Source organism: Numida meleagris, chromosome 1, assembly GCF_002078875.1.
Source record: "Numida meleagris isolate 19003 breed g44 Domestic line chromosome 1, NumMel1.0, whole genome shotgun sequence".
Lineage (NCBI taxonomy): Eukaryota > Metazoa > Chordata > Aves > Galliformes > Numididae > Numida > Numida meleagris.
Genome location: NC_034409.1, coordinates 31,300,050 through 31,324,051, shown reverse-complemented (window position 1 = coordinate 31,324,051; position 24,002 = coordinate 31,300,050). Strand labels below are relative to the sequence as shown.

The following is a 24,002-nucleotide window of genomic DNA, read 5'->3' as shown; positions in this document are numbered from 1 at the left end:
ACAGCAACTGCTTTACATCTCTGTGCTTATGGGATTCACACCGAGCCATCCTTCAGAAGGACGCTGCCATCGGTATCTCCAAGTTACCGTGCCCAAAACACAAGGAATGTTTTGAGGAACCAGCAGAAACCACAACAAGTGGGTCAGCCTGACCTCTGCGGTGCAAGCTGCAGTTCTGCGCAACAGCTAAGGCCTCCAGAACGGCGCTGACTGACAAACGCCCACCAGCACTTCACAGGGGTGCACGCCCCAGCAGCCACGCACCCCCCGCTGACAGCACAGCACAGCACAGCGCACCGCCGGAGCCGCGCGGCGCCCTCAGCCCGCTGTCACAGAGCTGCTCCGGGCGCAGCACCGCACGGCCACGCGCACCTCGAGAGCTGCGGAAACCCGACCCCGAGGCACCAAAGCGGACGGGGGGGAGGGCGGGGGCGAGCTCAGCCCCACGGCGCCTCACGCCCCCCCCCCCCGCAGAGAGCCCCTCGCCCAAGGCAGCGGCTGACGCGCTCCAGCGGCACCGCGCTTCCGCAGGAGGGGAGGCGTGCCGCGCGGGAAGGCGCCGCAGCGCAGAGCTCCCGCCCGCCTCCCCCGGGGGTGGGGGGGGAGCGTTCGCGGTGGGGTGATGTCACGCCCGGATGGGGGTTGGGGGGGGGGGGGAACTGCGGGATGGAAAATTTTCAGCCCCGCGCCTCCTGCGCGTGCTCGGCCACGCTCCGCCCCTTGCCTCCGCGTCTCCCCCCCCCCCCCATCCTTCTCCGGGCCGATGCGCTCTGGAACGTTCTGCGGTGCTCACGGCCGTGCCGCCTCAGCCTCGCGCCGTCGCGGCGCGGTCCGGCGCTTCGTCAGCCGAGCGATGCGCTGCCAGGCGGCTGTGACCCTGCCCGGCAGAGCCCGCGAGCCGCGGGCGCCCCGGTGGGGTCCGAAGCGATGGGGCCCAATGTGGCTGTGTGGACGGGCGAAGCTCCGCTCGAGGGGAGCCTGGCTGCCCCATCCGGGCCGTGCTGTGTCCCAGACGGGGGGAAAGCGCTGAGCCGGTGTGACACGATGTAGGCAGCCGAGGTGCTCGAGCTCCCCAGGGCCTGGCTCACGTGGGCAGCACAACGGCCTGCGAGACCCCGGCCCTCAAACGAGAGGGCCGAGGGGGAGCCAAGAGCCGCAACCGTGTCCCGCGGAGCCGCCGTGCCCGCAGCTGAGCACCGCCTGACGGCCCCGGCCAGCAGTGGGTGTGCGGGGTGCCCGCCGTCCCCGAAGCAGCTGCCCCGCGGGGAGAAGGCGCATTTCTTTTCTCATCCCACGCTCCATCGCCAGGAGGCGGCCGCTATTCCCGCGTTTGTCCCCTCGAGGAGATGCCCGGTGGCGGCCGCGGGTCCGGGCCCACGCACGTGCACGCAGCCCCCGTTCACAACACCGCGTGGGTGACCGCGGAGGGGATGGAGGTGCGACGAGCGGGCGGGCTCCGCCGCGAATTCCCCCCCGGCCAAGCGCGGGGCGGGGTACAGAGCCCCCTCCTCTCTCTCTCTCGGGTCTCCCGGCGCCGCGCCCCGCCCGCACCCCGTGCGGCGGAAGGGGGTCAGTCGGGCAGCGCGGGGGGCGGTGGCGGTGGCGGTGGCGGCGGCAGCGGGAGGGAGGGCGGGCGGGCGCCGCGCCCCTCGCGATGACGCGGTGCATTCCTGCCTGAAGAGCGGCGGCGCCCCGAGGGGCCGTCAGACCGGGAGCGACGCCGCAGCCGGCACCGCGCGCCTCTCCGCTACGCGAACGCTGCCCCTGTGTTCCCTCCGCGCCGACGGCTTTTCCCAGTGACTCTACCCCGCCTTTATTTATTTTGGGTTCTCTTCGCCTCTCGTTCCGCTGACGCTCTGTAGCTGAGGATTTTTTTAGTTTTTATTTTTTAATCCTTGCGAGAAGCGCGGTACAGAGCGGAGCGCTCCGTCTCGCCGAGACTCCGGGACAGACCCGCCGCACAGCCCGAGGAGGAGGTGAGGGGCGGCCGGGGCGCGGAGCGGGAGCGCGGAGCCGTGGTGTGTGCGGAGCCCGGCGCGCGGATGCTCGGCTGGGGCGCGTGGGGACACTGCCGCATCCCAGGAAAGATAGAAATTGGAACGGAGAAGCGGCCGTGCGCTGCGGAGCGGTCCCATGCACGCTCTGCGTTTTCCTATGGAAAATGCGGCGTCGGGGGGCGGGGGGGGGGACGGGGGTGCGGAAGGTAAACACGGGGCTGCGGCCGCCGTGACATCGCCGCGCGGTGTTGCATCAGTCCCCGCGCTGCCGCCGAGGGGAGAACCTCCGGGGAGCGCCTCCTTAGCGCCGTTCTCCTCGGCGGAGGGGCGGAGCCCGTCCCCGCGGCGCTGTGCGGCTCGGGCCGGGTCCCGGCTGCTCTCCGGCCCCGCGGCCGCCACCTTTGTGTGCCCGCGCCCCGCGCGCCCCCCGCCCGCTCCTGGTACTTTTCCACTCGGCGGCGGGCGGGCGCGCGCCGGCCACGTGACGGCCGCCTTGCCCGCTGCGGCACTGACGTCGCCTCCCACCTCCGCAGGCGCGGCCGCCCCGCCGCCAAGGACAAAAGAGCGGCCCCTGCGCCATGAGCAACGCCGAGATGGGCAAGTTCAACATCTCCCCCGACGAGGATAGCAGTAGCTACAGCTCCAACAGCAACGACTTCAACTATCCCTACCCCACCAAGCCGGCAGCCATGAAGAGGTGAGGGGCGCGGGCGGCTCTCCCTTGGGGTCCCCGGGCCGGCGTTGTCATCTTCCTCCCGAGCGGAGATGCGAAGGGGGGAGGTGGCAGCGTGGGTCTGTCTGAGGTGGACACTGACGGTGCAATGTCTTTTACAGCCACTATGCAGATATGGATCCGGAAAATCAGAATTTCTTACTTGACTCCAATGTCGGAAAGAAGAAATACGAAACTCAGTATGTAAGTACCCAGTCGTGACATCTGCAATCCAGGAAAATGGCTTTACTGGCAAACAGATGTTTGTTTTAATTCTGAGGTAGTGACAACTTTCCATTAATCGTTACCTGTCTCCCTTTCCTCAGCATCCGGGTACCACTTCCTTTGGGATGTCAGTATTTAATCTGAGCAATGCTATTGTGGGCAGTGGCATCCTGGGACTTTCCTATGCCATGGCTAACACTGGAATTGCTCTTTTTGTGTAAGTATCCTTTGGTTCCTCAAAAAAAAAAAAAAAAAAACCCTTCCTGCTATGAATTAATAATGAATTGATATTTGAGGTAAAAATTGCACCTTTGCAAAATATCCTGTCATTGCTGCGGGTGCAGAATTGTATTGTACTATTTATGGATTGCTTTCAATGAAAAGATCATTATAAATTCAGAAGGACTTGTAAAAAAATGAATAAATTGCAAATTCTCCAATCACAAAAACAGTTTACAGTGAGGTTCCCTATGTTTTCTGTAGCTTGTTTGTGACTGATAGCCCTCCCTTGAGAAGTCTGTCATTCAAATGGAAACTAACAGAGAAATTCCTCTTGTAATGGTTAGCCAAAAAGCACAGAATCTGTCTGTAGTGAGTTAGAAGAAAAACGTAGGACGCAGAGGGTTGTTTTCTCTGACTCTTGCATGTCTGGCCCAGTACTAATGGTGCTTTTCCTCTACTGATACAGTTCTGCCTGTAAGGCTGTAGTGTACTTAGATCAGCAGAGAAATCTTTTTCATTGCTGTGCATTTACTCAATTCAGGGAACTGATTGAATCTACACCTATGAAATTGCTGTCTCTCTGTGCGGGAGGGATGTGGAATGACCAGCCTCTCTTTAATACTCTGTGTGTACTGACAGAACCCTGCACGTATAAGGCAAGGCTGCAGTAGCATCATTGCAGATTGCGTGAGAAAACAGTTTCGTACAGCTCTTTTGAATGCATTAAGAAAGGCAGTCTTCCATACGTTGAAGGCAGTTTGGTTCACACAACACATAATTTAGGTGGCTGAGTGCAAATGGGAATTTATTGTGTGTTCAGCATAGAGAGAGAGTTCGCCTATTGACCCGTGAGCTTCATGCTCTTAATTTTTGCAGCAGGCATAAGATAAACAGCGTAATGCACGTTAGAAAATTTCTCTGAGGGGAAGTAGAAAAGAAGTGAAGGGACAAAGAAATTTAAGGTTAGGTATCTGAATAGATTTGTACATGGTAGGCAGTTGTTTGGGGTTTTTTTTTTTTCTGAAATTGGAGAAGGTGCTCAAAGCCGTCAATACAGCAATTGAGAGTTGAGGTTGTTTACTTATCTTTCATTTCCAGTTAGTGCATTCAAATTTATTTCCATTAGTAGTGATTCAAAAATGAACTAACCTATTAAACTTGGTGTAACTGATATAGTTTAGATGCAGGAAAGCAGAACTTCACTGATGATGCTGAGGGCATTACAGACATCTTTTACCAACTAGGTTACAGATTCACATCCAGATGTAGTTGGTTATGACAGCAAATTCTTAGAAGACTGTGCGGATGCCCTGGTGTCAGCACTGTGCTAAGTAAACTAATGATACAGTCCTGAAGCCAGAAACGGAGTTAGCTTCTAGATGAGTTTGTTGACTGATGTTGTCAACGCTCCTCTAAACAGCTATTCAAGGTTGGGGCTAAAGAATCCAGAACCTGTATTGTTTTAATTAAGTGTAATTAAATGTAACCTTTACGCATCTCGCTGTACTGTTTCTAGCCTATGCCTAAATTAAATCTGTACCTCTCAGAAATAGAGGTTTATTTTTTTGTCTGCGTGTTGGTGTTGAATTGGCACGCTAACAAAAGTCTCCTGCATTCCTTGGGCAGATGCATCTTTTTTCAGATGTTCTTGTCTCCAGTTCTTTCTAGTGTTTACTAATTTCACTAACACCAAAAACGCTGCAGAAGGAAACAGACAGATGACACTGAGAACTCTAAATGGAGCTTTGTGTTTTTTTTAGCAGATGTGCTGTCTATTAAGTGCACTGGAAAGCAGTATGCTTGTGCCGGTGTAAGAAGGCCAAGAATTTTTTGAATATATTGTAGTTTTCCACAGTCGTCTTTAGCTGTGAAGAAGTCCCCCCTAGCGTCCCACTCCAGGAAGTGCATTTGCTGTGGTTCAATTCAGAGACCTGAATTTTAGATGTATCAAAACTGTGTTTCTGGACATAATATATGCTGCCTGTAAAAGCTGCAGAGAAGAGAAACAAGCCACTAGCAATTCCCATGTAAGCAATTCATATGAAATTTAACTTTCGAGTAAATAATTTTTTATTACAATAAATTTATATTTCCTTTTGAAGACCAAGTGCACAGCTCTGAACATACCTTAATTTTCAGTCCTTAAAAGCTTTTACAGTTTCATTTATTTAAAAAAAAAAAAAGTTTTAAGCTGAAAAGCTGATTTGTTGATGACTAAGAGATCATCTTCACTTTGGCTATAGTTGTAGCTGAGGATACTTTCAAGAGACTGTTGAACAGGGGAAAGAGGACAGGAGATATACAGTTTCTTACAATGATACAAAAACATTCCTGTTGATATAAGTAATAAATATATAATAAGTAACAAAATATCAAGTGTTTCCATCTGTAATGGCCTGATACTTGTCTGTGCTTTTGCCACCTTATACTGAAAACATTGCTTAATTTTCCACTAGAATTCCTCTAAAACGAGTTCCTCTAAAATGCATTTTAGTACAAAATCTTTTCAAACTAGATATTAGCTGAAAGTGTTTTGAAAACTCAATTAGCCTTAGAATTTACAGTTTATTCCCAGATAGTGTTTCAGTATGATGTTTTTGTTTGGTTTGCTTTTACTTAATAAGGTTATGGTAAGTCATTTTTGCAGCATTTTAATAGACATGTTTTTCCCCCTCCAGGATACTCCTGCTAGTTGTTTCAATACTTTCTTTGTATTCTGTGCACCTCCTTTTGAAGACTGCCAACGAAGGAGGTATGGCCAAGTACTGTTTTGTAAGCATGGTATTTGTTTTGTACTATTTTTTGTGAAATAACACTGTTGCAATTGATTGTTTTGATGGGTTTTCTTTTAGGATCTTTATTATATGAACAGCTGGGAATGAAGGCATTTGGTATGCCTGGAAAGCTTGCTGCTTCTGGATCAATTACAATGCAGAACATTGGAGGTGAGGACAAGACCTTAAAATGACTTTGTTGTCCGTAATAATTATTCCCTACTTATTGTGGAGACTTTTTTTTCACACAACATGTGTTCATTAACTGCTTGTGTTCAAGTGAGGTTATGAAACATGTTATGTGATTCTTGCATCTTGTGACATATTCTGTATTTGTAATGATCTATGATGTTATTCACCTACAGCTATGTCAAGCTACCTCTTCATAGTGAAATATGAGTTACCATTGGTCATCAAGACATTTATGAACATCGAAGAGAACACAGGGTAGGTGTTAGAACTCCTCATCAGAGAAACTATTAGGAGAAACAAATACGGAGACTGCATATATTTTTATATGGAGACCACGTTCGATACACCATAGGGTAGCTTCTTACTCAGACAGAGATACAGTAAGTTTGTCCTTCCCTTAAGCATTCCACTTCATTTAGATCCAGCCTGTCCTGGGAAGAGGGTAGAAAAATACAGGTGTTGTATCATATTACAAAAAATTGTTCTCTAAAGAAAGGTAAGTGTTGACATATGTACATATAACGTATGTATGTAAATATACTCTTGATAAGGAAAGGTAAATGTGGTTATGTTGGGGTTTTTTTGTTTGTTTTTTCCAATTACACTCTTAACTAGTTTGGATTGATTGTTTTGGTTTTCTCATGTTAATATTGTGGGAAGTGATTGACTATAAGAGTAAGGTGATGTAATGAATTTCCTAAGGAGCAGTTCTCAAAAAAGGCATGGGGTTTAAAAGCTGAACTAAAAGAGTTTCTGTGCCCAAATAAAAATCATCAACTTACTGCCATTTAGTCTCGGAGACACCTAAACTCCATTGTGGCTTTTCTACTCCGCTTTTAAAGGGGATGGGGTGCCTTGGGTAGAGTTCATTTTACCTGCATATACCAGTCTGAAAGTTAGATGTTAAGCTTATTGTTATTCTGGTCTGTATATATCTAATCTGTAAAGACAGACAATCCTCTGAAGTGGTCAGTTCAGGGTATCTGACTTAGACACTTGTTTTGGGCATCTCCAATGAGCGATTTATCATATCACTGTATTGAAAGGGTATGTAAAAACAGCTATCTAAAACAAGATACCTGACTTCAGATGGATAGAGTTAAGTGCTATAAATCTCACTCTTCAGAGTTGTACTTCTGTGCCTTGTCCTGAAGTGTCCCAGTCTTGAGAGGGCTGAGCAGCTCAAGACTCCAACTTACACCTAAGCCTGAGTTCAGAAGGTAGGCATTTTTCTGCCTGTGTTCCCCAAGGGGTTCAAGCCATTTGGTGTTCATACAGTTCATACAGCTTGCTGATAGATATTGTCATGAGGCTAATAGTAATTTTTTTATTATTATTATTTAATGTACTCAGATAAAGAATGCCACCTACCTCATTTTATTGCTAGTGTAGTTCTTACAAGTTCTTTCCTGGGGCAGTTCATTTCCCTCATTTGGCTGAATTCTTCAAGTCTTATTTTCCAAGCCCCTGGAGCTGGTGATATTTACAAGGGGGCTTAAAGACAAGTATTTTTAATTGTCCTATCTTCAGAAAGGCATTCAAAATCAGTTGAAGTGCGGGGGGAAGGGTCAAGGCTGTGAATTGCACTGGATACGGCTGCTGCTGTGCAACTGTGTCAGCAGCGTCTGACTGAAATAAATTTCAACTTTTGAATTCTATCTTCAGTGTTCTCTTTTTGGCTGTTCACTGATTTAAAGTAAGTCTTTTCTCAGTGCTCTAGCAATTGTGGACCCCGTTTAACTGACTCTCTCCATGCATTGCTTAGGGGAGTCTGGGTGGCTACCATTGGCATGGATTCCACTCTGGCAGCCTGGTGCATAAAATGTAAGCACTTACCTGTTCAAATGTCCCAAAATAATGCTTACTGTGGAAGAAAATGTTCTGAAATTCTGAGACGATATTACAAATACTAGCTCAATTTTTACATTTTATTCTGCATTGCTTTTTAATATTCAGCTGAGTGTTGAAGCTGAGCAGTCCCATTCTTCAGAACAGAAAAACTTCTATGTCTTTGATCTGAAAGTCCCGATTGCCTCCTTATTATACATGCACAATAAGTGCCCATTCTTATGACTGCCAAATGCCAGAAATCTGCTCTGATTTGTTTTCAATTCACCACAAGACTATTGCATTAAAGAAGAAAATAAAGAACACACCAAGTTAATGTCCTACACACCTGAACTTCCTAGAATAGATGTCTATGTTTAGTTATCCCAGATAAAACTGGGTAAAAAGAACCAAATTGTTTCTGCGCTTGCTACATAAATCCAGAGCAAGTCTGTTAAAGATATTCTGTATTTCAACTAGCATATAGGCTTATAATTCAGAAATTATGTTTGAATGCACGAATTTCCAATTGAGTAATTCAGTTTTCATTGTTTATCTAAATAACATACAACTCATTTTGAAATACATCCTGTATATATTAGCTAACAGTATTTCAAGTATTAATGTTTCGGAATAAGCGCTTAGCGTTACTGGAATTACTTGAAGAATGTAGGATATTCCTGTACTATCACGTGAAGAAAGCAGTTACTCTGCTGTGGTAAAACCATTTTAGATCAGTTGTCCTGTTAGCTCAGTGAAATTACGTTACATTTACACAGACCTAGTTTTCTTTTCCCATATTTCTAAAGGAGATGATCACCTTCTAAGACACTAAAATGTTTCATCATGAAATAGCTGCTGCCTTTGACAGAATAAATGGAAAAAATTACATGAAGGGAAAATGTCTACTGAGTTTCTTAGCAGTGTTTCCTACTAGGAGGGGCTAATCACACCTCCAGTAGAATCCCACTGTTCCTCCAGTATTTTCCAGCCAGTGGGCTTGAGCTACTGCCTTAATTCCAGCCCTCATCTGTTTTTCTTTAACTCCCGCAGGGCACCCAACAGAACTTTATTGCCATTAAAGTGGATAATCACCCTACTGGGGCCCTGCTATATTCTAATACATCTGGAGAGTCAGGAATCAACATTGAAGCAAATTACTATTTTTCATGGTTTATCCCAGCTGATTTTTTTTTTTTCCCCTTATCACTTATTTTTCTGTCTTCTGACATCCAGATGTATATTAATTTTGGAAAAGGACACTAAAGGAAAGGCACAATATAGGTTTGGGGTGAGACAGGAAGGTCTGTCGGGCTTTTAGGTCCATATAGTAAATCGAGCGCTAATCCTTTGTGATGCTGGATACTGCATTTTTATAAATAGCCAGATGTTGTAGGAAAAAACAAGAATGAAGACTAAACTGCAAATCTTGTAACGTTTGGAGTATTTTGATTGCTTACTAATGCTGTCTTTTTCCTACAGAGAATGGTATCTTAATGGCGACTATTTAGTGCTGATGGTGTCTGTCATCCTCATTCTTCCACTGTCTTTACTGAAAAATTTAGGTAAGCAGTGAAGTACAATCAGTTTAAAAATGCACTGAAAATACTGTGAGGAAATGGGTTGATCGGATGTTTGAGTTTTGGAGTCCTATATAAACTGACGTCTGTCTCCAAGCTCTGGTACTACCCATCAGTGTTTAAGTCATTGCTCTCAGCCTACTTAAAAAAGGGCCGGATTGGCAGGGGTGCCGCCTTAAGGCTAGGGATGTGTTTGTGGACTATAGATAGGAAAGCTTTAGAGCAAGGATTAGCAGTACTTTCTGTTTGTGGTGCACTTGCAAGGTTTGACCTATTCTGGTCAGCTGTGAAGTACAATGTTACTGGCTGTCCTGTAGCAGTCTCCAAAGAAAACAGTGTACTCCTGGGCATTTAAATTGGGTATTTCCAGTATAAATAGAAGTCACCTTTTTCATTTCAGTTCCCAAGCAGCAGCAAAATATTTGTATTAGATGCCCTACATGAAATGTCTGTAATCCAGTAATATATCTGAGTAACTTAGATAACGTGCTTTTTGTTTAAGGAATTCTGTAGTGGAACCTTAATAACTGGAAGTCTTAATGTGAATTACTTCCTAAAGTCATTCCTTCCTACAAATTAAATGATTCAATAAAAACAAAAGGGAAGGCTGATTTGTCATGGAGTGTATTCCTTTAGAATGATTCCTATAGTCATTCTTAGTATATAATCTAAAAAATACAGAGTTTTTAAAGTTAAGAGGTTTATTAGTGCAGACTCAATGCTGCATTTTTCTAGCATATCTTTGAGAACTTTCAGATCTGGGTTGAGATCAGGAAGTTCATAGGTGATTAACTTGTTTTGTTCAGTGTAAAGAAAAATGGCAATCCAGAGAGATCACTGTCAAAATATTCTTTCTTAATGATATTATGACATGAATGCTGTATCTTAGATTCTGTTTTTTAATCTTTTTTGAATACAGGATATTTGGGCTATACCAGCGGCTTTTCCTTACTTTGCATGGTCTTCTTTCTGATTGTTGTAAGTATAATTTTGTAGACTTCAGCTACATTTTGAAGCGAAATTAAACAGTTTCTGAAAAGTTTCACGTACTGCATTAATCAAAGTATCATAAATACATTAATTTGTTTCCAGGTAATTTGGAAGATGTTTCAGATTCCTTGTCCTATGGACAGTGACATCATAAACGCAACGTTAATAAATGCAACACTGGCACCTTTCGCAGATGAAAATATAACAATTGATGATGCGTGCAAGCCAAAATATTTCATCTTCAATTCACAGGTAACTGACAGAATCAGATTCTGTGTTTAAAAATAGCTAAAAGAGACGACATAAATAAGTTCTAGATCAGGTCCTTTTTTCTTAGCCTGTGCAAACATGATATGTGCAAAGCATTTCTCTTCTGAGAAGAAGAGCTGGGCACAGTTTACCATTTGTAGATTAAGTGTTCCCATGCATAGAAATTAAAGAAGCTTGAGGTGTCTGAGAAGAATGTGGTATGCTCAGGTCTCATTCTTCATTAGAGCATTTCTCAAGCTTCCTCGAGTTCCATTGTTAGTTTAGTAAAGCATTTTAAAAAGCAGATTGTAAAGAAGTTTAAATAAATAGTTAAAGCACGTTGCTGGGAAATGTATGCCCTGATTTGAAATAGACTTTAAGGTCTCCATCACAGTCTTGACTCTCAAGAATTAGCTTGATTACAATGGTGAATCTTCAGACATGGGAAGGAAATGTGCATAATAACCAAGATCAGGCTATCGTGGCTCAACCCTGTGAGTTGCAGACATTCTGAATAAAAACACATTCAGTTCAGCGTGGACTTCAGTGAGACTTGAGAGTGTTTAGTACCTCAGTCTAAATTCTAGAAAACAGAAACATAAAATAGTTTTACTTTTGCCAAAGTTCCAGTTACGAAGGATGATTGGTCTTTATGAAAAACGGAAAGAAATACATAATTCCAAACTGGAAATTTACTGATGAATTTTTTTAAAGCTCAATTTCTAATGTCTGTTGAGATGCTTAAAAAAACATTTCTGTTTTCCAGACTGTCTACGCTGTCCCAATCCTAACATTTTCTTTTGTCTGTCATCCTGCAATTCTTCCTATCTATGAAGAACTGAAAAGGTAAGTGCTTGCTGGAAAACTTCCCGTAATGTCACTGCACAAAGAAAGCAGTATAAAAGAGTGTTTTCTCATTGCTAACAATATTTAATTTTCTTACAGCCGAAGCCGTAAAAGAATGATGAATGTGTCCTATGTATCTTTTTTTGCCATGTTCCTGATGTATTTATTGGCTGCTCTCTTCGGATACTTAACATTTTATGGTGAGTATTACCACCTCTGCTTTCTTTTAAATGAATTATGTTCTGCAAAACTGCAGTAGTACTTTTAAGGTGGAGCAAACAAGCACATACAGTGTGTGTCTAGAAGCTAAAGTTTTGGGTTTTTTATATTCTTAAAAGTGCATATCCAAAAGTAGACCAGTAGTGGACGGAGGCCTAAGGTATTGGATTAAAACAGATTCAGTGCCTCCAAGTTATCCCTGAGTAAAATAGCGATGTGCTTTCAGGAACTGTGAGGCTTTTGATTCATACTGCTCAGACTGTAACTTAGCATTTTGAACAGACACAGTTGTCTTGAGAAGTGTGCCAATTACATCTAACGAAAATATTATTTTCTTTATAGGGAGAGTTGAATCAGAACTGCTTCATACCTACTCTGCTTTTCTGGGTGCTGACGTTCTTCTTCTAATTGTGCGTCTTGCTGTACTTATGGCTGTAACCCTTACTGTACCTGTGGTTATTTTCCCAGTAAGTAATTTTTTTTTTAATCCTAGTACAATTATTTTTCATCTCCTGTCCTGCTGTAGTCATTTGCTGATGTGGCAACTTCCATTTTTTGATTTATAGAGTTTTTGAGTTGCATTGTTGAGTGGCGTTCTTAGATTTTACTAAGAAAACTGGAATTTATTTTTGTTAAAGAAGAGATACTTCTCATAGCTTCTTATCCCCCCTCTGATTGTCTTTGCTTTTGAAATCTAAATAATTAAAACCAGAAACAAACAGAGATGTAGAGCTACCTGGCAGGAAAAAAAAATTGTCAAGAAAAAAAATATTTTCCTTTCAGCTCTTTCAACTTTAATTAAAAACTGAAGTTTTCAAGAAAATGTTAAGACACCTTCAAAAAGAGTGTCAGATGACTGTTGCTGACTTCAGCAATGAAAACTAACCTGTCTTTTCTTTTTTTTTTCTCCTTGAAAGATCCGCAGTTCCGTTACCCAACTACTGTGGGCAGGGAAAGAGTTCAGTTGGTGGCGTCACTGTTCTATTACAGTTGTTCTTCTGGCATTTACCAACGTGCTTGTTATCTTTGTCCCTACTATCCGAGACATCTTTGGATTCATTGGTAAGCATTTTCACGTCAGTTCAGGTACTCCTTTAAATCTTGGAAAATGCAGTTATGGTCTAATTGAATTATATTTACCTGTTCACAAAATTTTTTTCTGTGCTTTGTTAACAGGTGCATCTGCAGCAGCCATGCTGATCTTTATTCTTCCTTCTGCCTTCTATATCAAATTAGTCAAGAAGGAACCAATGAAGTCAGTGCAAAAGATTGGGGTATGTATAGACAAATACATAAAGATTACACTTGCTTACTAATGCAGAGCAAAAAAATTTAGTTTCCTTCTTCATAACTTAAGAATTTTGAAATCCTAGTGAGGGTAGTCAGTGAAGTGTCATCTAACATTATTTTAATTAATGTGTGGAAATTACATAAGTACTCAAAACTGAGGACTGTGCCATCACAAGGCTCAGTTCACTTTAGTGGCTTTTTTTCTCCCCACCTCAACAACAGTACTACATTTAGATTGTTCTGCTCTCAAAAGATTATTGACAGGGACTATACAAAAAAGCTTGCAGTTCTCCCTTAAATTTTCTTTCAGGAGCTTACCTTCTCCTGTCGTTTCGGTCATCCTGACTGATCTGCGCGCTCTCACTGATTGTAGACTTTACTGATGCAGAACCAAGGCAGTGTGGAGTGGCGCAGCCTGCTATCAGCAGAGCTACGTTAACTTTCCTCAGTTGAGGACGAGGTCTGCTGCACTGGGGGGAAAAAAAGAAAGTGTTTTATTTGAAAAAAGACTTCAATTACAAGAAAAATGTCCAACTTCTTACTGCTTACTGTGATATTTTGTCTCTTTTACTAGTTACTGCTTCCTCCATGAGCAGTGGCATTTGTGCCATATGTGGGCATGACTTCCTAGATCCAGTAGCAAAAACTGATACACTTCTTTATATTCTCTCTTTTCAGGCTGCATTATTCTTTCTAAGTGGTATACTTGTGATGACTGGGTGTATGACACTGATTATTCTAGACTGGATCCATACTGATGTTTCTGATGGCCATTAACTGTCCTGGTGTAATACTCCACTTCAAATGCCAGTGTTGACTCAGATACCTACTGAGAACGAAAATGAGCTATTCAGCTTCCTTCCTTTAAAATGCAGATTCTTTGTTGATGGTTCTTCTGATTGTAGAATACCTGAACTCTGGCTTTAAGGAACTATTCTGCATGATGGAAATGGATATTGACATCAAACCACGTGAGTGTCTGGCTGAAGGAAGTGACAACTTTATTCCATTCCAGAGAATGGACAGAACTCTCTGTAGACTTTTATCAAGCCATGTTTGGCTTTCATCATTGTTACTTGGATATTTTGTTATTTTACTTGAATGTGCCTAATGGAACCATTTGATGTGAGAAATAACTCTTAATTTACAGCAAAGTGTTTAAATAACCAATGAGAGAGAGAGAGAGAAACACTATTATTTTTTGTACCAAAAATTCTTATGGACCTCAAAAGCACTATTTTGACTTTAAGAAACGTTTTTCTAAAAAGAAACATGCACATAAAAATAAGTAATCAAGTGTCCTGAATTAAATCTAGCTTGCCTCTCTTTAGAGGCATAATTAGAAGAAATTTTATGTTAAAAATACTTCTTATGACCAAAACAGAAGATAAACCAATTCAAGTAAAAACCTCTAATTTTAAATGCTTCCCATGAAATTCATTTTCACTATACTGAAATTTTAACTACAGTTACCTTTGTTTCAAAAAAAAATGGCGTGGAAACCCAAACTGTCAAGCTTTAAAAAGGATCAACCCCTTAGAATGGGTACACTTGAGAAATGTAGTTCACGTGGAACTCATAAAGAGATGATGTTGACATTTCTGTTCTTGAAGTACTCAATAGTGCGATTGGGTAAAACAGGGTTTGGGGTTTTTTGCTTTTTTTGTTTGGGATTTTTTTTTTCTGTTGTAGATAAAAACTTAATGGCACTGAAGCATATCGTGCCATTAATATAAGACTCCTTCCTGGAGTTCTGTTTATTAATAAGGTCCACTGTCAGTTGTAGAAATGTTTGTTGTTTTTTTTTTTCTGTCTGGTCTTGAAACACTCAGTAGGAAAAGAAAAAGGTCCTAATGTAGTGTACTAGTTGTATAATATTCAAAAACTGTACAGTATTTCTCAAAGTACTCATCCATTATTGGATTTTTAATTACTTGACTATTCTGTTTCTGAGTCAAACCCACGAAATAACTGCGCCGACGTTTCATGCTTGGTACAAACTCTCTTCACACACACAGCTGGGATTCCTCTTCCAATTTATAGCGTATCGTAGTATTAAAGATAACCTCATAGACTGGATAGTCATCTCATACTTGTTTGCTTCAGAAATAGGTAAGTTTTTTATGAACCCTAGCTAGCTAGCTGATGAAACGGATGCTGTATGGTTGTGATAGCTGTTTTGTTTCTAGTGCATGTTTACTCTTTCATTCTTATCCCAGGTTGAAGAGAAATAACACTTACGTAACAGCGTACTTGGCTTACAAGAGGTTCTCAAACACAATATTAGGTACAAAAGCCTAGATAGAGATTATTAATGAAATAATCATGGCAATGTGGTCAGCTGTCTTCATCTAACGTAATGTTTTTAAAGTCTGATTTACGGTGTTCCGCTCAGCATTTCTCAGAGGGAACAAGTAGGGGCCTGTAATCTACTGATTAAACAGTGCCTGAGACTTTTTTTGCTCTTGTAGAATCAGTCAGGAATAAATCTATATTATAGTCGTTATTTGGCAGATAACGTCAAGCTCTGCCCAGCCATTCAAAATCCATGGAAAAAAAATTGCAGGTATTTTGTACTGATACTTCTGCATGACCATAAGTGCTGGTTGCTACGTCTGTAATGTCAACTGTAATGAGAAGTTAGATTTCTTTTGTGTTGTTTGTATCATTCGTTTGGTGGTACTCAGCTGGCGATTAACGATCCTGAAGTCAGCACTGACTGAAGCTCCTTAGGTACTTCTCTGCCTCAGGTACTTTACATCCATGGTAACTGTCCCATGATACCTGATATAACAGGAGTGCTGAGCGCATGCCTCTCTACTTTGGCAGCTTTTCTTCTTCCTCTACACAAGCATAGAACAACTGAAGAGGATTAAAATGTCTACCTTTGAGCAATTTGTAGCACATAAGGGATGAAGCACTTCCCTTGCCAGCTTTTGAAAAAAAATAATCTTTCTCTCAGAACCATAGGAGAGAAAAAAAATGGGAGGTTACTACACTCTCCGCAGCTGGAGAGGAGAAAGATTTTTGTGACAACACCTCATAATGCTGTATCATATGTGTCACCTAATTCTTTCAATGTAGCAGTTTCTGGATTTTGTGTTATGCGTTGTATTACTTGATGGCTGGCTCTCCACCTGCTACAGTTGAGTTCCACTTGGCTGGGTTGGTTTCAAATGTATGCTTTTGGTTGGTTTGTTTTTGGTTTTTTTTGGAAACCTGTCTGTCTAAAGTTGCCTACGTAACACGTGACCTGAAAGAGCAGCTTCAGTATTAAACCACTGTTCTGTCACCTCAGTTAGACATTACTGTCTTCCATGATATTTCAGTCATAAGTGTAATGTGTTATTTATAAAACATTAATCCATTAAGCCTAAACCTATTTTTCAATATTTATGATATTATATGTACATAAAATTGTATGTGTGTATATACTGTAAGTATAATGTATATAGTGTAGGTTTGGGATTTGGGACTTATGTATATATATTCCTCTCTCATTACTGAAAATTACATCATTTCAATGAGTTGTTCCTGTTGTACATCTGTATAACAACTGTCAAAGAAAAGGTCCTTTTACAGCAAAATGCAGTGCGTACCAAAATGGATGTGTAACACCAAAGGGTGTAAGAAAACGCTAAGATTGTATTTATTACAAATGTATATGTTGCAATAAACACAAATGTCACTTGGGTCCATAAAAAGCATAGTTCAGGTTGGTGTATGTTTTGCTTCTGAAATTTACCACGGATGTTACGATTTCCTGAATGCAGCAGCTTAACATGTCTTAGGATCTAACAGATGTGTTAGGCCGTCAGCTTCAGGCATCCTGCAGTACATCCCTGTACATATGTAAGTAGCCACTGTATTGTTAGAGGCCAGCAGATGAGCTTCAGCTGTTGGCAGAGTGCAACACAGTTTCAATGAAACATTGTATGTTTGTTTTAACTGAACTTAAATAAACAGATAATGCGAAGCAATGTTGTCATGGTCTTGGGGGGAGACGTTTGAGGGATTTTCTATAAAGCAGATAACTGCATCTTAAATTTCATGCACAATTTAATGGATTGATAAGTGCTTTCCAGATGGGAGGGAAGGGGTTGGAATTGCATACACTGATGTCTGTGACATTCCTGAAGTATCCAGAACAAGTCTGAACATCAAAGAGAAAGGGATTCCATTCAGCAAGGAACCTCTATGTCACTTGTTGCATTATGGGCAACAATAGCTGCAGACAGTCCATCATGTCTCATTTAAGTGTAATAAATGAGTGGCCAAAATCTTATGCTATTTTCCTGCAGATAAATCTCCAGGATAGTTACTATGATTCTCTAAAAATTTCCAAAACCGGGGCTTCTGTTTATATTGAATTATATCCAAGGGCCAAAACAGAAGTGTGAGTGCTCTTAGTTGCCTGGAAATTTCATCAGTTTGTATGAATTTCCTTATTTCCCCAGTAGAATTAGGTTTGAAAGAGGATGCCAAAGGTGTAAGAAGGTGTGCTGTGTTTACAGCAAAACACTATTTGAAAGGACAATTAAAGATGTATAGTTAAGCACCCTGAAATCAGGAAATACCTCAAGTAATTTTGCTTAAATTACTTGGTCACGTAGAGTTTTTTGCTGGAACCCCCACCAAGTAACTACTCTTCTATTTTTTTGATCATGTCTAGTGTGTGTTCACAGCATTTACGTATTTCTCAATGACCAAAGCCCATTCTGATGAGTGATGAACATCCTCATTTCTTTCCAGTTCTCGTTTTAAAGTCAGATTTGTAAAAACATAAGTGGTTATTTGTTTCCTCAGTGTTTCAGGCCTGTGAGAAGGTGTTACCAGGCTGCACGTGTGGGGACAGCACTGTGAAGCAGCCATGCACCTGAGCACACAATTGAATGTCCTGCATGCTCTTATTTTGTATTTCAGTATTTATTTATAAGTGTCCAAAGCATAACCCTAAGGCATGTAAGATACAGGTTTTCAGTGATCATCATTCTTGAAACAAGAACCCTAAGTATCAAGCTAGCCACTTGCAAACAGCAGTCGTGTCTTGAAATGTCTGTTTTCATACTGGAAATGCCAGGATGAATAGCTGAAGCTAGGTAAAGTTTAAAAGAACAGAAATATGTTCCAGGAAGAGAAATGTCAGATAATCGCTGTACGAGGTGCCATCAATAACTATGCTTGAATATGTTACTTAAATAAAAAGAGGTATTTTTATTTTAGTTATTTCTTATATATATTAAAAAAAAAAGTAAGGCTTTCCACTTGCACAACATAAACTGATAGGTATTGCATGTTGGGCAGGTGCTAACAATAACATAAACATTCATTACAGGTCGTGGAATGAAAGTGTAGGGTAGGTATCAATCCTCTTGGTGATCCTTATGTTTCTTTTGCACCCTCTGAAAACCACTCAGACAGCAGCAAGCGAGGTGCTGTGGGTATCCCCAAATGCTCAGGAGTCACAGGGCCAGGGCGATTGCAGTCAGACAGGATTCTGCTTCACATGAAGATGAATACCATCTGGGGAGCGGGCAGTACTGCTCCTGCATGTCTCATAGAATCACCTTGTTTGGTGCGCTGCTGGCAGCACGGCTGCATGCTGCAGCCCCAGCAGTCCCAGTGGCAGGCACGGGGCCTGGTCTCACCACGTCACCTCAGGGCCCCGCTCCAGCCTGCTCTGAGGAGCCAGGCATGGGACAGAGCAGTGACAGGCAGGAAAAACGTTCTTGGGAGGGAATGCAACTGAGAAGAATGATGGTGATCACATGCCAGTGTCTGCGCACAGGGGAGAGAGGGCACAAGGTCTCCTCCTATCTACTTGGACACACCTGGAAAGACAGTGAGAGATCAGATGAGAAAGCAAGGCCCACGGGTCCCTCTTGGAGCAAACTGGATGAGCCAGTATTGATTCCCAAACTTAAACTCTGTCCCAGAAAGGTCCGGATTTCCCCCCACTGCACATTTTGCAGTCTGAGCTCACTCTGACCCTTCTGTGAGAGCTTTCACCTCAGGTCTGCCCTACTGCATACACCTGGCTCCATCAGACCTTAAACAGCCAACTGCCACCCCAGAGTCAGGACAGGGCAGAAATGCAGCAGCCTCTCCTTTCCCAGGAGCCAGCCCAAACCCTGCCATCAGCCCTTCTGGCAGAGCACAGGGAGCACCGCCCGTGCCACCAGCTGGGCGACAGAGGGCTGTGAGCTGTGCTTCAAAACCCAGTCTGTCCTTTAATGTAAAACAAATGTTATTCTTTGCTGCCTCAGATTTCCAGCCATTATGGGAGGCCAAACACAGCATTTCAGTACTCCTGCACTTAACAGAGCCAGTTTCCATCTTGTGGTTAAATTTCTCAACCCGTTTAAACAATCCATATCTTGGATCAACATACTGCTTATCTGTGAGTCCCAGTGGAGAAGCCCTATGACGGTTATTCTGTCTGAGTGTGGCTAACTGCTAGGATCTCCATTCATCCTCTCCAGCCCCCCCTGAGTTTGGCAAGCAGCAGCAGTCTTCTCTTCGGCATTTTCCAGCAGCGACTTGACCAGAATTAAACATCTGAAGTACTTTCCTTCTCACTTGTGTATGGCCAAGTGTGGGAAAGAACCACATCCCATCTCTGTCATCCAGAAACTTCCAAGTAGCACAAAACCCTTCTGAAAACTGTCCAGTTTAGCAAAAGGCATAACAGTATTTTTGAGTAACTAGTTTGATTGCTTTCTTAGTTTTGTAAATACAGAGAAAAATCAAACACATGGAATCTAAACTGCTTTCATGGATGATTTTTTCTCTCTGTTCTGCTATTCTCCAATGGAGCAGAGTTGTCTGTATATCTCAGGCTGTTCCCTTCTGTGCCACCAGCACTGACGACACGGCTGCTGTCCCTCTCTGTGGACAGTCAGTTATTACATAGTCTAATAGCACAGAGATAAAACAACAAGCATTATTCTGCAAGGTCTTTCCTGGTTTCATTTCTTTATCTCTTCTTCAGGCTAATACATTGTAGCTTTCACTTCTCCACCACCGACATCCAAAACAATTCACTTTTCAGACTCTTGCAAACTTTTGCAGACATCTTAGAACTTTTTCCACAAATAAATGATTTTATTTTTCATTCGCTTTGTCAAGTTTCACATACAAAGATCACAGAGGCTGCAAACGAGATCTCATTCCAAAGACAAATGAGATGCCCTTTTCACCCAGCCTAGCAAACATTCTCATACAGTTTTACAATGGGATTTTATAAAATTATACAGGACGTGGGGGGGAATTTTAATGATTCAGTGATAAAAAAGAAGTAGTGATAAATATTGCAGTGCCTGCTTTCTCTTGAGGGGAGGAGGGGTTTTGTGGAAGTGATCCTGTACAAGATGCATAGGACAGAATTGGGAAGTACTAAATCTCAGTCAGTCCAGCCTGAAGAGCAGCTTCATTAATAGGTTTTCCTACTAATTTAAAATTAATTATTTTGAAATCATGTGAAATAAGGGAGAAGACAATTGTATGTGCCAACAGCCTCCAAGGGAATCCTGAGTCGTTACTTAATTCTTGTTACTTATTGCCCACAGGACTGTCTTCTATCCCACCAGCACGTTAACACCAGCAATAAAATAAATTGGTATAAGCCAGAGCCCTTTCCTGCTGCCTGAGCCATTACCAGCACTTACGTGATTGGTGAAATCAGTTTGTCTGAGTGGCACGGAGGTCCAGATCACCACGTGTGTGTGGTTCCTCCTCCTTCCGAAGGAAGCCTCACATCTGTGCATGCACACATGTGCCCATCGCTCTCCAGAAAATAAACATTCTCTGTTGTTCTGGAAAGTTTTGAAGTGGTGAGTTTTGACACTTCAGACTCTAGAGGTGAAGGGACTCATTCTGCAGGGAAATGCCCAGCCTGGCCCTCAGCCTCGAGGGACCCACTCAGCGCCAAAGCACGCCAAGACTGCGCACAGTCAGATAAAATTCTCTGAAATACCAGGACCATGTGAAAAACTGCGAAGTCACAAACAAGCTTCCAGCAGTGAGCTAGTAACTTCCTTAAAATGAATCAACAGAAAATGGTAGTTCTGATACAATTTTCCAGGAAGGAAAAGGGGGGAAGTACTTTCTTCTGGCCCAGAGATTGATGAGGTGTTCTCATCTGAAGGGAGGAATTTGCTCTGAATCACTCAGGAAGTGTCTTTGTTTTGGGGAGAAAAAAAAAAGATCCGAGCTGTAGCCTTGTTTCAAGGAAGAACTTTTGTCTGTTGAAAAGAAAAAAATAACAAGGAGAAGAAATATTTCAATGCCACGTGTTAATTGTTTTTAAGAATACGGCAACACAGAAATGGAGCGCTGTTTGGATTTGTCATCATTTATTCGAGTTGTTACGCTGTTGTTCACTTATCTAAAGGAGACAAAAATCGATAAATCTTTTGCTCTGGAGATGTTTTGGTCTTAAGAGCAGTGCTCATGTGATGTTGCTACCAGCTGACATACACCTACCCCAGCTCACACTTTTTAAAGCAGAATGAACAGCTAACAACGATTAGTTGAGGCGATAACACAAGCAGAGCTGCAAATTCCCTCCAGAAGATGGCGAAGGCACTCACTCCTCTTTGGATCAACCTTGCTAGGCCTGGGCTCATTAAAATGATCTCCAGGACAGAACGCACAGTCATTGCAGTCCAAGGGTTGCCTTCTTACGGGAACATAAATATTTGTACACCAAGCATGACGATGGTGCTGGTGAGGACAGTGCAGGAAGCAGCGTCGTGTTCTGAGCTGCCAGAACTTGAGGCTAAGATAACTCATTTCCGTACTCAAGTAGTCATCTACGGAATTAGTTCAAAATCCAAAAGAATAAGAAAACAGCACTCAAGTTCTGCACTGGAATGAGCCAGCAACCCAGGTACTTGGGAAGGCGAACAGCCCTGTGGCACACGAAGAGTTACCCTGACTCCCAGGACTACTGCCTATTCCTAATCCTATTACAAACTGTCTGGATCATGGCCAACACTATTCCTACGATATTTTCCATTTCAAGGCCAGAACGCCTGTGTGTGCCTTACAGCATTGTGCCTGGCACTTGGCACACAGGGCACAGCATCCATGGGACCAGTGGGGCCAGCTGCCAAAAAACTAGCCGAGTTCCTGGGATGCACTTATCAGGTATTTGGTCTTGAAACAAATAATCTTTTTAGTTTTATGGCCTCTTAGAAATATTCCCACAGATTACTGAGCCAAAGAATTCCTGAGAGATAGCCTTTCACAGCAATTGTTTGGATGAACACCTCAGATAATAGACATGAAGGCAGCTGAATAAAGGTATGGTCACTTTTGGAAGGAGAGTCTTCAACAGGCATCAGGGATACAAAGAGGGCCCCATCAACATGCCTGTACTGAAGCTTCATGGCTTCCATCAGATTTGTGGGGTTCTGCGCTGCCTGGAGATGCGGCCACCACCACTGTATCACGTGATTATCACGTGTAGCATCCCAACTCTGTGCTGGGGTGGAGAAACCAGGAGCATTCTTGGAAGGAGAACTTATGACCCAGCATGGGATGGCATTTCTGTGTTTCTTTCCCACTGGTAATTACGGGTCAATCTCGTACCTCAGAGAAAGTTAGGACAATTCTTGTCTGATGTTACAAAATATTGCAGATACAGAAAATGTAACCACTGTTAAATCTATTTTTTTTCATTCTCCCTCTTGTTGCCAGTGTTATCATTCCACTGTGATATAAGACCTTTTAATATTATTTCTGTCTTCTAAGTTGCCTGTTTAGGAGGCACCATCCTGATGCACTATATTAATCCTTAAAGAGGATCAAATGAAAAAAAAAAAAAGATAAAAACCCAAATTTCAGAATTATTAGAATCTTCTTGAGGATGATTTTCTTGTTTTCCATTTCCTGTTTGATTTTGCATATGAAACTGACATGTGCAAACCCTGCTCATCACATTTTGCTCTTCATTTTATATTTAGATTTATGAGCATGATTTAGATTTAGTTTGGGATTATCAGAACTTCAGCTGCTCATTTTTTAACTCTGGATTCTGAAAATAGCTATGGAAGGAAAGCACATTTGAGGACAACGCTGCTCTAGATCAACAACTGTATTATTTGTCAACACATTTTTACAAAAGTGAAGCACTTGTGCTCGTCTGCAAGGCATGCACCTATCTCCAGCAGAAGGCAAAAGAGACAAAACCATATATCCCAAATGGAACACATATCTAAACTGATGTGGAAAACAGAGCTCAGCTAAAGAGTTTTCAATGTCTATGGCAAAGAACTAACACTGAAATCATTCCACACATCTTCAGAAGAACTCTGGGAAAACTGCAGAGTAGCAGTGGGATGTATGTTCTCAGAAAAGTCCATTCCCAAGTCTGGAGTGCCCTGCAAGAATCATGATTCAATTCTGTTGCTTTCCTTAAAGTATTTTGCCACAAGAGTATACTGCCTCCTTCACATGCCGTGAAATGAAAAAATAGATTATGTTATCATGGATCAAAGTAAGCTGTATTCAATGTATATTTAAAGTGCACTAAAAGATGCAGCATGATGGTAGACCAAAAAAAAAAAAAACCCTAAGGATATGAGGCAAGAATTGCAGGTAGAGATGATATCTTTCTTTAGATTAAAGGATACAATACAAAAAGATATTTAAAAAAAAAAAAGGAAAAAGAAAGTGTGCAGAAGCAGAAGCCTTTCTGCAGGCCTGGAATTGAAGCAACAAAGAAAGTTGCTATGAACCTGAGCTTCATTGCACATTACAGTCTGCCCCCTCCGCCCTGCCATCACACAGCTGATGATGATGAGGAGACCTCCCAGCACTTCTCTGCCCTACTGCTACCTCTTCTCTTGTGAGGACTCACTCACTCATGCCTTGT

The 24,002-nt window shown here is 42.6% G+C and overlaps 1 protein-coding gene across 3 annotated transcripts; it reads left to right on the top strand.

Annotated features, from left to right (window-relative positions):
* Positions 1,683–17,099, top strand: SLC38A2 (solute carrier family 38 member 2). 3 transcript variants are annotated; one of them, XM_021385011.1, is made up of 16 exons: positions 1,684–1,976; positions 2,531–2,694; positions 2,832–2,913; positions 3,036–3,151; positions 5,835–5,908; positions 6,009–6,101; positions 6,296–6,377; positions 9,432–9,514; positions 10,449–10,507; positions 10,622–10,771; positions 11,535–11,614; positions 11,714–11,814; positions 12,176–12,300; positions 12,751–12,895; positions 13,010–13,107; positions 13,802–17,099. In XM_021385011.1, exons 2-16 carry the CDS (start codon positions 2,576–2,578, stop codon positions 13,898–13,900), a joined length of 1,506 nt encoding a protein of 501 aa, XP_021240686.1. In that variant the 5' UTR covers positions 1,684–1,976; positions 2,531–2,575; the 3' UTR covers positions 13,901–17,099. The 3 variants fall into 3 exon arrangements, with proteins under 3 accessions (XP_021240684.1, XP_021240686.1, XP_021240687.1); XM_021385009.1 differs by having other exon boundaries at positions 1,683–1,976; positions 12,751–13,107; XM_021385012.1 differs by lacking the exons at positions 1,684–1,976; positions 2,531–2,694; positions 2,832–2,913; positions 3,036–3,151 and adding an exon at positions 4,917–5,183.

What these genes read in the sequence shown, in the direction of transcription:
- SLC38A2 (XM_021385009.1), top strand. Translation starts at nt 2,576, where the DNA reads ATGAGCAACGCCGAGATGGGCAAGTTCAACATCTCCCCCGACGAGGAT. An exon ending in AACATCGAAGAGAACACAGG is followed by an intron (nt 6,378 to 9,431) that starts GTAGGTGTTAGA and finishes TTTTTCCTACAG; the next exon opens with AGAATGGTATCTTAATGGCG. An exon ending in GTCTTTACTGAAAAATTTAG is followed by an intron (nt 9,515 to 10,448) that starts GTAAGCAGTGAA and finishes TTTTGAATACAG; the next exon opens with GATATTTGGGCTATACCAGC.